The following is a 14,654-nucleotide window of genomic DNA, read 5'->3' on the forward strand; positions in this document are numbered from 1 at the left end:
TTAGTACATGGAAATTCATATATATACATGCATACATATATGTGTGTATATATATATATACACACACACATATGCTTGGGAGTCCTTCATCTTTGTTTGGTCTTCTTTTTTTTTCTCAGAATGAAACTTCAGATGCAACCCAGTTAAAACCTTGAGGGAGTGTCAAACCACCACGAGGCTATAGGCATGCTGGGCATCAGAAAAATTTGGGGTTGTGGCTTTCAGTGGCTCTCTACTTTGCCTGTACTAACAAGAGTCTTTTTTGATGCACAGTCCCTGGTAACCACAGACAATGTTTCAGTTTTCATGTTCATGGTGCACGGTACTTCATGTTCTCATTCTTTCTAATGCACAGAGAAGAGAAAGAGGAATGAGAGCCCTATAGTAGAATTGTTTCTCTTTGTTTCTACCAGTCATCCACTTCATCCACTTTTTAAAGAAGTAAAGTTATAAATATAACCTAGACATTAGCTGAGATCTTTAGACACCACCATCTCCAAATCTCTCTGAAGCCAAAATTCCTTGCCGCTATTTCCTTAATGAACTGTACAGTCCCAGTGGTACTTCGGACCCAGGGCCATGCATACAGAAAGAGGTCAGTGTAGCAGTCAAGGAGTGGACTCGACAGCTGAAACCCAGCTCCACTTTTGCAAGCCAGCTGACTCTGAGCAATCCATGCAAGGGTCAGTTTTGTCATCAGTAAAACAGCAGTAATTAGCAAGACCTATCTCACTAGGTCATTGTGAGGATAAAAGGAGAGAATGCATGAAAATGCTTAGCCCATGGCCGTGCCCATGAGTGCATTTCCAACACATTAGCTGTTTATCTTCAGAACTGCTAAGGACAACACCTGTTATCTGCTGCATGGACTCAGGCCAGAACTCAGCATTTCACAGAACTTCCATTAAAACCCACTCCCGAAAACATTTTAACTGTTTTGAAGGAAGGGGTTAGTTTTATTCTTGGGTGGTATGGGGATGGGGCAGACAGGGAGAGGGATTAAGTCTACAGCAAAGCAAAGGGCTTCAAATTGAATTTTAGTAACAGCCCCTGATTCCTCTGGGGCCCCGCCCTTCACTCAGGTATCAACTTCCCACCCACCTTCAGGCTGGATTCTTCTGCTCACTCCCTCTCCTCTCTTCTTCCTCATCAGAACCACCATAAGGTCTTCTCTAACTAAAACAGAGCATTACTTTGCTACTAGCTTTCGTTGAATCGATTACCGCCCAAGTTATGCTCTCAGAGGTCCACTTTCTACCCCAAAAGGCTTTTCCCAAAAAGAACCCTCTCCCTCCAAAAAGGAGTATGTATTTAATCCTGACAAGTAACCTGTGGGTGGCCATTGTCATCCTCATTACAGAAGAGGAAATTGGGTCTGGGAAAGGGTAAGTAACTTTCCCAAGTTTGCAGAAGTGGTAAACAGAGAGCCAAGATTTGAATCTCCATTTGTTTGTCTTAACATCTTGTGCTTTTTCCACTAAGACCGCGGCTTCCTTTATTGGAATCTCAATGAACTACTGGCTGTGACCCATTGGGTTTATTGAGCACACAAGCCCAAAGACTCCCAGCTTACTTGTCTTAGCAATGCACAACTTTTATGAACTTCTGCCAACAAAAGTTTCAGTGTGTATTGGAATGAATAGCCCAAAAAGCTAGCCAGAGAATACAATGTAGTCACTAAGTTCTTATACCTTAATTTATGGATATAACAAGTATACACAGGACTAAAGCTATCAGACCCCTGATTTCCAAAACTCTAATCAAGAAATAGCATCAAGGAGAGTGAGTCTTGAATTTCACTAGTCTCAAAAATAATGCCTTGCGCCAGAATTCATGGATTCTGAAGCTCCTTTTTCCTTAAGGCTTTAACATGTTACAGAGCAATGGGTTATTTTTCTAATCTGGATTCTCCCTCCATTCTGTGGGTTCTTTGAAGGTAAAGATTTTATCTGACTCATATTTCCAACCCCATATAATCTGAACCCTCATTCTAGGCAACTAAAACATAGGCAGCTAAGAGTAGAAAATCCAAAAGACAATGAACTGGCTGTAAATTAACACAATCCATTTTAAGAAGTGATTTAGTAATATGTATCCAAAATCATAAAGATGCTTATTTCCTTTAACTATACAATTCCTCTCTAGGGTATTTATCCTTAAGAAATTATGCGAGGGAAGAAAACTCCACAGATCCTGAGTGATTAACTCTGGCAATAATGGTGTTAGTGAAAAGAGTAGAGATCTCCTAGATATCCCATAGTAAAGGAATAAAACATCACCCTGATGATACATTGTGTAACCCTTAAAATTATGATCGTAGGGAGTGATAGAGCAAGATCAAAAAGACAAAAAAGCTCAAGCTAAAACTAAAGGAAGAAATTATAACACCAAATCACAAGCCCATGGTGACCATGGCTTTGGAGTACATACCTGGAGATGGATTACATGGAAAACTGGGAAAGGAATTAAACCAGCTTCATGGCACTGGCGCATGCTAGAACAGTCGAGGCACAGGTAAACCTTGTTTCCTCAATATCTTTAGAGGAGAGCCTGGATTCTATTCTGAAATGAAAGGCAGGCACTTGGAGCAGAGCTCTGGGTGAGAGAGCACAGCTTTGCATGCAAGACATGGAGATTCCCCTTCCTGGAGCCAGACCCACACCGGCTGTAGTGTGTGATTATGCTCTCAGACCATCTGCTCAGGGGCTGTGAAGGCAGCCGTGTGTCCTCCTGCCTGGACGCCAGGAGGACACCGATCACTAGTCAATCTGCTTGAAATTGCCTCCGATGATTAGTGTGTAATGACTCAGGTAGGTCATGGCCAGGGACGTTTCTGTTATTAATGCATTAGCAGCTGTAAATGGGCATTGATTCTGCACAGAGTGCAGGTTTATGGACTTGGTGGGGAGAGTCTGGCCCTGTGGAGTGTAAATGGTCATTGCTGGGGGAGGAAGCACCCTGCAAGGGCATTGTACTTCAGGGAAGGGTGAGGAAGGCCAGCCAGCTCTGAGAGGAAAAACCTGACCCAAGAATATGGAAAAGAAGAATTTACATGTAACAGGGACAACTCTTGGCCCTCTCCCACATCTGAGACAGATTTAATCATATCCTTGCATTCTGAGCCCAACACATATTCCTGTCTATGACTAGCTAGTCCATGATAACCAATACAATTTGGATTGTTTTCTTTGCTTTAAATTTTATTTTACAGTTTTGCCATAAATTCAGGGTCCCATTCATTGTAACATCCCTAGCACTCAGTAAAAATCCAACATAATTTACCCAAAGCTATTTGTAAGTGAATAAATGAATGATAACACTACCAGAGAAAGACTGTTGACTTATATATCAATGTCATGGCACCCTGGGCTGGAATGTACCACAATACAGTTTTTCAAGATAATTTATCCTTCTTAAATAAAGAGACTGAGGTCCAACAAGTGACCCACCTCACCAGTGATCATACACACACAGGCCGCTTAGCAGAAGGGATTACTTCTCAGTTATGGAATTGTTCTGAGTAACAACAGTACTTGTCATTGTTATCATCTATTTACTTCCAACTGTATGCCTGGCACAGAGTTGCGGTTGGCACCCTCTGAGGCAAGAATCCTCATCTGTGGAAACAGTTGCCTGAATTCAAAAGAAACTAGCCACATGTTTTTTAAAAATATATTCTGGCTGTTAGCACTAGGAGAAAGTTTATCTTTTTGCTTTGGAGTTTCTCAAAAGAAATCTGTAGCCTCTTCCACTTGGAAAAACCAAATTCCTTGTTTCTATAACTTATTAACCAGACATTCTTGTGTGTGTTTGTCATTCGCAATTTCCAGGCATTGCTACAGATTCACCAATGTCTCCAGTAACAACCTCACATTACAATGCAGAGTAGAAACAGCAAGTAGATCTAATCTTTAGCTTAAGTGAAGAGATTTAGCAGAAACCCCAAGATATTGTTTTCCTCAGGTCATTCTATTGGGAACTAATGAATAATTAGGATGAATACAAAGATTTCACCTCTCACGTGCTCCAGTAGTAGAGGCTGCAGGTAAAACCTGCTTTCATTTCCTCTGATTCTGTAATGCAACCCATGGGTGGGGACCAAACTGTATCAATATCAGTTATTAATACAGTAAACAGAAAATGGCATATCAGTACTATACTAGTCCCAGACCTAATTAGCATGTTCATTCTCTTGTCCAGAAGACAATGAGTTCATTTTTGCCCACAGCTGGGGGGGTGGGAAGGAGCTACCGCTGGTCATATCTCAACACCCTCTGCCTTCCTGAGGTAATGATGCTTCCCTTCAACTTTGTCTTCTGTGGCCTCGTTTCTATCTTTCTTGTTTATTCACCGAATTCCAAGTCAGAAGAAGTCTTAGTTACAGACTATTTTAGTTCAATTCCTTATTATTGTTATTATTTAATGAAAAAAATTAAGTCAGATTGGTCAATGTGTCAAGGATCACATGTCAATTCACAGAGCCAGGACATGATCATGCCTGACTTGATTTTTCAAAGACTAATCTAGATTTGGAGGTATGGCATGGGAGCGCTGTGAGGGGCTATGGATGACAAAAGAATGGCTTCAAAACATCACAGAGTGATCGTCATTCACAGAAGTAAGCCACACAACTCAATAATTCACTCTAGATATAGATATAGATATTTTGTGGGTGTCGGGGATAGAGAAGCAAGCAAGACAGACACACACCATGCCTTCGGAGACCCTCCAGTCCAGCAGAGGAAGCAGATAATGCACAAGCAATAAAGACGATAATTAGAACATGTGAGGAGTGCTATGGAAGATTTAAATGTGTGACATGATGGAGAATAATGAGGCAGGTAGTGGGGTGCCACTTTAGGCTTGTCTCTTTGTTATCCATAGTCCTGAAATGCTGTGATCATATACACCTTCCTTGTAACTTTCATTCCTTTTTTATTCCTCTGTTCAACAATAAGGAGAAAAAGAAAATGTTCTTTTTTTTTATTTATCTGCCTATACTCTCTCCCATGCTTCACAGTTTTGTACACTCCTTAAATCAAAAAGATCCCCTGAGTTCCTAGTCCGAGTCTAGAAGAGCAGGAAGGATTTTACAGAGCTTGCTATGCAGCAGCTTGAAAGAGACAAGAGATACACACATAGAATGAGTGAACACGGATGTCTGGTGGTGGGTGGTGGGTGGCGGTGGTCAAGTGTCAGAGCAAACGGGAAGGTCAAACAAGGGCATCATTTTGTGTGTCCTCTACACCATGAGACTCTAAATCAACTGGCATGAAACCCACCCTAGGCCTGGTCGTCACTTAAATTAATGCTCTTATATTGCTCCTACTCTTGCTCCCCCTCCCTCCTGTATTCAGCTGATGGCTGACCTCTCCCATTTCCAGGCAATCTGCTGACTTTTAACTCACAGAACTCCACTTCTCTCAAGACAATCATTGCTCTTTCTCTTTCTATTCACCTTACACTGTTCTACTCTTTGCCTGCTCCACAGAGCCCAGATTCTAAAAATATTATCACAGGGTCAAACTTCTACACTGAAAACAGGCTTAGTATTTTATTTATCCTACAAGGGGAATCAAGGAATTAAAGTACACATTTCTTCAGAAGAATCTTAACAGAGATAAATACTGAAGTGTAGACTAAGAATAAGGAAGGGTTTCTCCTGCTGGGAAGACCACAGGTAACATATTTTGGAGTCAGGAAGTAAATGCACTTGGAATTCAAGAGATCAACATGTTTGGTTAGAATATAAGGTATCTAGGCATTCTCAGAGAAAAGGCAGTGTTGAAAGGAACTAGTTAACTGAACAATTAACTAGATGATATTCATGTTTCGGGAATAGCAGTCCTCCAACATGTAGGATGGAATCCAGGGGATGGTGGCTTTAGGCACTAAAACCACTTAGGAAGACTTCACTGCCAATTGAGGAAGAGCACCTGGAGTGATATGCCAACAGAGGGCATGCAAATGGGGGTTTCGGCAGGCCCAGGCCTCACTCTTCTCGTGGTGGTAGATGAAGATCAAGACACGGTCGGTGGTGACTGAAGCTTGGGACTGGGTACCTCGGGAGAGAATGGTGTCCAGAGGGGAGTGAGCAGGGTGTGGTCTGATTTTAGTGTTAGGCATTTGGAGTCAGAAGCAACATCCAGAAGTAAGTGCAGATATACAGCAACCTGTGCTGCATATGACATGGGAATTCAGTGACAGATTTGGAGTGTGTCTAGGCCTTGACAAAGCAGACGTCATAGCTTTGAACAAGAAATAGAGTAGCAAGTAGAAGACAAAAGACAGCCATCATGCAGACCCAGACCAGTCTACTGTCTAATGTCAATTCTGTTTCTCCCACATACATTACACTCCAGCAGAAGGTGAGATCCATCCATCTATCTATTCATCCCCCCCCATCCCTCCATGTGCTCACCTGTCACTATGTCCAGCAAGTACTGTCTACCATGGCCAGTACTTCAGCAGAAGTTGTGGATGGAATCAGAGGTTATGTATTGTCTAATAACCAGAGTATGACAGACACCAACCAGTTAGAATGACCATATGCTGTGGCATTGGAGGATCATTAACTCTTTCGTTCTGGATCAAGGGTTCATGTAGGGAAATAATGCCTATGGAACTGCAGGGAATGAAGATGCTTAGGGGCTTGGGACAGCAGCAGTTTACCAAACAATGTCTACACTGGTATATACCAGCTGAGAATAACCCTGGATGCAAGCATGAAAAACTCAGAACTGGCCCTTGTATTCACGGGCCTCCAATCTAGAGCTGTCCCACCATGTGGTAGATTATTACTAGCCACATGACACTGTTTAAATTTAAATTAACTAACAATAAACAAAATTATAAACTTAGTCCCTTGGTGGCAGCAGCTACATTTCAAGGGCTCAGTGGCCATAACTGGCTAGTGGTTACCATACCGGACAGCACAGAGAAACAATATTTCTATCATGACAGAAAGTTGTGTTGGAGAGCACTGGACAAAAGAAAAAGGCAAACATTAAATTAATTTTTGGTCAATTAGTTAATAAATTATAATTCTGATATAGATGTCAGGGAAGTCTAATCTGACAGAAGATAGAGACCTAAAGAAGGCTTCCACTGGAACTTAAATTTAAAAGTTGTAGGAATTTACTCTGAGGCTGAAGTTCAGCCAAGGACCCTATTATCACCAGCCTCCTGTAGGTTTCCTTTGTGCATACAGATCACAAAGGAATGTGGAGAGCGAAAATCCTATGTAGATATCAGTTTGTATGAGCTAACTCTGTATCATGTACATCAGCCAAAAGGCACCAATGCAAATGGAACTTTCCGGAAAAGATTAAACAATGAAAGATAACTAGACTTCGGAAGTAGTAAATAGACATTGATTTTCTAAAGCCAACAGAAATATCAAAACCCTGACATAGACCAAGGTAGGACAGCTACATCAGCACAGGCATGACATAGATATGTAAATTCTAAATGCAGAGCTGTTGCTCCCAGTAAAATCCCATAAGGAGAAGTTTCCTAACTAGCAAGGTACCATACATGTAATTGGTGAGGAGAACACAAGACCCAGGTATATGGCCAATGTAGACTTCAGGTCATCTGCTTTTCTGATAACAAAGCAACCTCCTAGAACTTGATCTTGGTTCTAGGGGAAGTAACCTCTTGGTTCTGGACCTTGACTGAGGTTCACTGCTCAAGTGAAGCTCTGATCAAAAGGAAAGCATCGAAATGTATTAGGTACACAGAAATTGGACAGCCGCTCTAAATATCCCCAGTGAGGAGTTTTTCCATTTCTTCTTTTTTTATTTTTTTTTTTTAATTATCAGATATCTACACACCGGTATGGAGCAGCAAATTAATAATTTTTTCCTCTTTAGACTGCAATCGTAGATATGGAAATACCATATCCAAAGACAAATTAACATGAGCTCCTTACAACACTGTACTAATTATCTCGGGGACCAGAGCCTCCCCTAGGTTAGAAATTTCAGCCCCAATCCAGAGCTGGAACATGGATTCCTTTCTGAGAAGCAGTAATTCGTATCATGTTGGGAAGGTAGAGAGGAAGGTGGGAGGGTCGCACATAGTCTGAAAACCCATCCTTGAAACCTTCCTCCCTCCATCCCTACCCTGCCTGCTCCAGCACCACAAAGGCATCTATGAGAAGAGAAGGATACTGCTTGAAACAGAAAAAGATAAAGTAATGTGCTTATTTAACTTTACACCAAATAGATTTGAACAGACTTCATGCCAAACAGCCCCTCCTTTTCACTTACAAAACCTCGCAGTTTTTAGAAAATGCTGTAGCCTGAACTTCAAAGGCACTGAAAGATAGATGTGGCATGTAGGGAATTAGACACGAAATTTCCTTTATTATTGGGAACAAAAGCTATGGGTCTAATCTCCTGTGTGATACAAGCTTTGGCTGATCAGGGTTACGCTAAGTCACTCTGATGTAGCAAATAGCGAATACACTATCTTTTTTCTTTCTGTCTCCTCCTTCTTCTACCATTCACATATGCAAATTCTGTAGCCAAAAGGGGAGTCATGCAGTATCACTGAGTGCAAAGAATTCCCATTGATCAGCCTCTTCCAGGCCTGGAGTCCCCCAGCCTCGGATTCTACCTGCCCCTTTATGATATTTGATGCATCAAATTTTATTCCACCAATCTCAGAAGTAGGACATGTTAAAAAACTCTGAAACCTTACAAGGGAAGCTTCATCTTGAAAAAAAATATATATTTCCTTTAGTTAGTCTTTTAAAACTTGGATTTTTTTAAATTTAATTTTATTTATTTATTTATTTATTTATTTATTTATTTATTAATGATTTTTTATTATATTATGTTAGTCACCATACAGTACATCCCCGGTTTCCGATGTAAGTCTCGATGATTCATTAGTTGTGTATAACACCCAGTGCACCATGCAATACGTGCCCTCCTTACTACCCATCACCGGTCTATCCCATTCCCCCACCCCCCTCCCCTGTGAGGCCCTCAGTTTGTTTCTCCTAGTCCATAGTCTCTCATGTTTCATTCCCCCTTCTGATTACCCCCCCTTTCTTTATCCCTTTCTTCCCCTACCGATCATCCTAGTTCTTATGTAAAACTTGGATATTTATTGTTAAATTATTACAGACTGATTCATGGAACAAGTTGTTTGCCAAGAGAACTCCTGCAGAGGAGAGTGGATGTCCGAGATTTTTACGGAGATGCTCGTGTACCAACACCACCACCTCAAATGCTAGTGTATCATAAAAAGTAACAGTCGGGGAAATCAGAGAAAATACTGCTGGCTTCACCAAAAATCAAGTCCTTGTACACAATGAGAAAGGCAGACGGCGGAAAATGCTTACTTGCTAAAAACAAATGAAATTTCTGAAATGTACCCCAGCATCTTAAAGTACCGAATTTCTTTTTCTGCAGTAATTTTTATATAGTAGTAATGAATTCTGGCCCAAAATGAATTGTTCTTAAATGCCTCAAGAAATATGTGGTCTCGCTAACTGATCTGTTTTTGCTGGCATTTCTTTCTGCTTTGCAGGGTCATGCAACTGGGAGAGAGGGACAAGATATCTCCTAATGAGAAAAGCTTAAGGAACAAAAGGACAAAAAAAGCACATTTCATTTTAACCCCCAGCCAGTAGTGGTAGGGTTAACCCACCGACACGCACACACATTTCCTGTGTTCCTTGTGGGAGTTCTGCCTAGCAAACCCTCCCCTCACCTCTGAATCCAATGCAGTAGTGCAGAAAAGAAAGACACAGGCAAGCAGCACTGTGTTTGTGGGAATTTCAGGCCTGGTGAAGAGAGCTTTTCATCTCGAACACGATCAAAGAAATAGATGTATTTATGTAATGAAGGTTCAAAAGTGGTCGTACTTACTGAATGCTGAGTCCGATCAAGGAAGCTGTAAGTTCCACTGGCATGAGTTCTTTGAGCAGTTTCCTAGGGAAGAAGAGAGCGGAAGACTTTAGGATCGAGGAGTTTATTCTTGTATTGTGCCTTTACCGTTTTTGTCATAGTCACATCTGGCTAACCTCTAAAATAGGCTCTTGATACTGTGAATTGAACAATGATGATGGTGGTGGTGGTGGTGATGATGATGATGATGATGATGAAGAAAATGATTAAGATCAAGTCTTTCAATATATTTTCATTCAATTCTTTCACACTCCAATAGGAATGTGTTACAATTTTCTCTATTTCAGAAGAGGAAACCAAGGCTCAGACAGCTCAAGTAAGTTGCACAAAATATGCATGTAGGTAGTAGAGCCTGGATTTGAAGTTGGCAATTGGACATCAAGTTCAGAACCACTCTGCTATGCTCTTGCTTGACACCGTGAGCTCTATGCCACAGGATGTTTTCAAGGAAAGACGAGAAGCCAATCTTTCAGAGATATTATTGTGTATTTTCCTGCATGGAGTTAGGTGAAATGAAATAAACTCTAAATATCTTTTCAACTCCAGAACTCTAGGATTCTATAATGCTCAATCCCATGATAGTTAACATTCAAAGTGACTCCATTTTGCAATGAATAAAACTGTGGTATAAGGTGCCCCATCAGTAATCAACTTCATAAACATGGCTATAATCACCCAATCAGAAGGAATAAAATCCACATTCATTGATATTTAAATAAACCAAATATTATACAAAATGCAAATGGCCATTACAGTCTCATATAATTCAGTGAGTTGGGGGAGAGGTCATCTCCAAACAGAAAGATTTACTAAAGATCTGAAAGAGTTACATGGCACCCTATACTCAAAAGAGAGTTGATCCTGACCCTTTCGCCCTCTGGTAGACACATAAGTAGCAGAGATGGGATTAATTTGCAGGGTTCTAGAATATCAATCTAGTGCCCTATTACTCCTCTTAAGTAGTGACACAATGTAAACCCACACTTATTATTTATTAAGCCGCTTTTTATGCCAAGCATTGTCCTCTTAGTGCCTACAGTCCATGGGCATTCAGTTAGGGATGTTGAGGAAGACTTTGCCAAGGAAGTGGCAATGGAGCTGACATCTTCATGCTAAGAAGAATGTAACCACGTGAAGCGAACGATCAGGATTTGGGAAACGGAGGTAGGAACAGTTAGGAAATGAATAGTCAAACTATATAATTATCATCTATAAATTCATAGAATGCCTCAGTTGAAGAATTATCTGTATCCCAATAATAATAAAATATTAATGATGATTATAATAGAAAATATATAGAAAAATAGTAGTAGTAATAGTTTTATTGAACTCATAGTATACACAGGCTTTGTATGAAAATATGCATGCATCTTATTTATTAAAAATGGCAAGAGCTCCTATCATCAAGTTCAACCTTCTTAACCCTTGCCCCTCCTTCCTCCAGTCACTTCCTCTTCCCCTTCATATACTCACCAACAAACTCTAGATCCAGCTAAAATGAACTACTTGAAAGACACAAGTCCACCCAAGTATGAACTTCTCTTTTTTGCTTTCATTGACCTGTCCAGCTGGACTGAATTTTTTCCAGGGACCCTGTAGTCTTTCACACACCCTTCTCTCTGAACAAGAATCATACACTCTAACCTACTGCAGAGTTGGCCTGCTCAGGCTGTGAACTCATAGAGAACAAGGACAATGTTTTATTCAACTTGGTAGCCTTATCGCCTGGCACAGCGCCCAGCCACTTAGCAGCAGTTCACTACACTGGACAGCATAAGCAGTGATTCCCCGTCGACCCAAAGTGGTACACCTCCAAGGAAGGGCACTGAACTTCATTCCAGAGAGAGGTTCTCCCTAAGCAAAATGGCCTTCACTTGTGTTCCCATACTTGGTACCCAGATGATAATGTTAACCTCTCATGCGTGTCAGCTTTATGCCCACACCTTTAGAACTGCTTTTAATTCAACCTGCAGGGGAAATGAACTTAGAACCACACCCCCTTACTGATAAGAATCAGTCAAATTCTCCAGGTGGATTGTTTTATAAAAGCAAACAAGGGTAACATAATATAATAAAAAATTAAAAAAAAAAAAAGCAAACAAGGGGGGAGTGGTGCCTGGGTGGCTCAGTCATTTAAGCATCCAACTCTTGATTTCAGCTCAGGTCATGATCTCGGGGTTGTGATACCTAGTCCTGCACTGCGCTCTGCACTGGGCATGGAGCCCACTTAAGATTCTCTCTCACCCTGTCTTTTTTTTCTCTCTCTCTCCCCCTCTCCCTTCCTCCCTCCCAAATAAATAAATAAATAAATAAATAAATAAATAAATAAATAAAAGCAAACAAAGGCTAAGAACCATTGTTACAAGGTGAGAATAGAAATGGTCATTAAAAATGGCACCAGACAGTGAGAAAAATCTAAGATGCTCTCTAGAGTTCCAGACGAGTTATGTATGTTAAAACAAAACAAAACAAACTAAGATTGTCCTGAGTTTGCAATTACTCTTGCAAAACTACCTAAAGAGCAATTTGTGATCAGGGAGAATCTTGGGCCCCAGTGGAACTGGGTAGAATTTTCATTGTACTGAGACTGTGCTGGAGCCAAAAGGCTGCAAGTGAACGAAACGTGAAAGGACATCAGAACAAAGGCAGAACGGAGGTGAAGACTCACTTTCTGTATTAGCTGCCCTCACCTCTGCACTCCGGCAGAATGGACACACAAAATAGCGAACCAATTACTTCCAAAACACTGGAGTCGATGACCCCTGGGCAGGTAGCGTGTAGTTTATCTTTCTTGCTTGGTAAATAGGGCTGGCTACTGCAGTGTTTCCACTCCCACAGACTGCCACGGGCTGCTCCAGGGTTTCCTCACCTGGACGACCGCAATGGGCTATGGAGATCATCATCGGGCTCCAGGCTTGCACCTCTCATCCCTCCACAGAGCAGGCACAGCAATCTTTACAGAATCTGACTGTGACTATATTACTCGATTGTTTAAACCCTGCACTGATTCCATTCCGGACAAAGCCTGTATCTTGGGACAACCTGACATCCTGCATGCTGTGCTTCTGGCTCCAGCTCCAGCTTTATTCATGTATTTCACTCCCTCTGGACCCCTAGTATACCAGCCCTGGAGACCTTCCAGTTCTGGATCACACCTTATTCGCCACCAGCCACAGGGATGTTATACATGCTGCATCTTCGGCCTGGGATGCTCTTCATAGCCATTAACTCCCATTCATCATGACTTTCTTATGGAAACTCCTGCTACATGGTCTCAAGAGCCCTTCCTTCATAGCACACATCACAGCTGTCACGTAACAGTTACAAATGATTTGACTGATGTCTGCCTGTCTCCAATGTTAGCTCCATGAGGGCAGGGACTGCATCTATCCTGCTCACCATTTTAACGCCAGCTCTGACCACACTGTTGTGGATATGAAGACATTCAATACATATTTGCCAAAGGAAGGAGAGATGGAAGGGAGGAGGGGTGGAAAGAAAGCTTCTTCACCCTGTTGCTAACTTTAGACATGCTTTGGGTGACTACACAGCTTCTCTGAGTTATTCCCCTCCCCCTCCCCCATCTCTGCCTAGCATAGATACAGAAATCATGTCTGGAGTATACAATCCTGGCTCCATTAGGGCTGTGTTCAATAGGGATGAAACCTCACCTGATCTCAGGTCAATTTTCTCCCAGGAATTTGGAGGACACTCTTCAGTTTTTGCTAGTCCCTAGAACTGAGAACTCAGTAATTGTGGAGTCACCATTCTCTGCCATGTGTTCAGCAAGAAGAAGAGAAGAAGCCAGGCTCTGGAGCAAGAAGAATGGAGCAGAGAAAAGAATAGGCAAGACTGGAGGGGGGATGGGATGATGGGGCTGAGATTCCTATGCCGAGTAATAAATATCCCCATTTTTTTAAATCTACTTTGAGTAGGTTTCTGTTACTTGCCAATAGAGGAGCCACATGTAAGATACTGGTCTCAAAAGATGGTATCTTACCTGGCTAGGGGGATTCTCCACCACCCCTTCATTCAGATTAGCAAGCTGTATCTTAATCAGTGATTGTGAGTGGGTGCACACTCTCCAACTGTATGCAGGTGTCTGAAGTGTAACTGTCCTTGAAAGGGGTCTGAAGCTGCATCGAGCACAGAGTAATGCAGCTAGTACCATATAGGCTTATTATGTGCAATTTGGCAATGATGGGGCGTGGAGAAGCTAGTATTGATCACACCTGGGGTGGGAGGAGAGCGAGCCAAAGTGGGGAGTACACTGCAGTTTCCTTAGGCTGGAGAAAGAGACCCTCCCCAAGGGAACCCAGTGACTCTCAGCCATGTAACACAAGGCTGCTGACCAAAGGCTGCTACTGCAGGCGGATGATTGGATCAGCCACCCTTGGTCATGCAAACAATTCAGTGTGCCCTAGATTAGCTACTGGATCTAAGGACTCTGAACTCTAGAGTGAGAACCAGTATGTCATTTTACTGTCAATGTGTGGTTTACCTCCTAGGGAGAGCCATGGGTTAAAGACCATCTCCCATTGTAATCACACATAAACAAACGTCCTATGCAGCAAGGACAGCAGGGGATCCTTTGAAAGTTGATTGTCCCACATCATCTTTTTGCATCCTACCCCATTCCTTCAGATGCCCAGTCTCTGTGTTGAGTAACTCCCAAATATTCTTTTCTTCTCCTTGTATTTGGTAAATGTAAGTGACTGAGCTGAACAAGAA

The 14,654-nt window shown here is 41.8% G+C and overlaps 1 protein-coding gene across 12 annotated transcripts in view; it reads right to left on the minus strand.

Annotated features, from left to right (window-relative positions):
* RBFOX1 (RNA binding fox-1 homolog 1) overlaps nt 1-14,654 on the minus strand; it is a 1,395,365-nt gene that overhangs the window by 1,146,484 nt on the left and 234,227 nt on the right. For 10 of the 12 annotated variants that reach the window (XM_087870651.1, XM_087870643.1, XM_087870645.1 and 7 more), the window contains one exon: nt 9,885-9,947. Coding sequence is in view for 6 of the 12 variants with exons in the window: in XM_087870645.1 (XP_087726771.1) it covers nt 9,885-9,947 (63 nt within the window). In the remaining 6 variants the exon portion in view is untranslated. Of the gene's footprint in view, nt 1-9,884; nt 9,948-14,654 lie in introns of those variants that run through there. The other 2 variants (XM_087870620.1, XM_087870634.1) reach the window with 1 other exon arrangement.

Source organism: Ursus americanus, chromosome 2 (assembly GCF_024610735.1).
Source record: "Ursus americanus isolate L20-20 chromosome 2, mUrsAme1.1.p, whole genome shotgun sequence".
NCBI lineage: Eukaryota > Metazoa > Chordata > Mammalia > Carnivora > Ursidae > Ursus > Ursus americanus.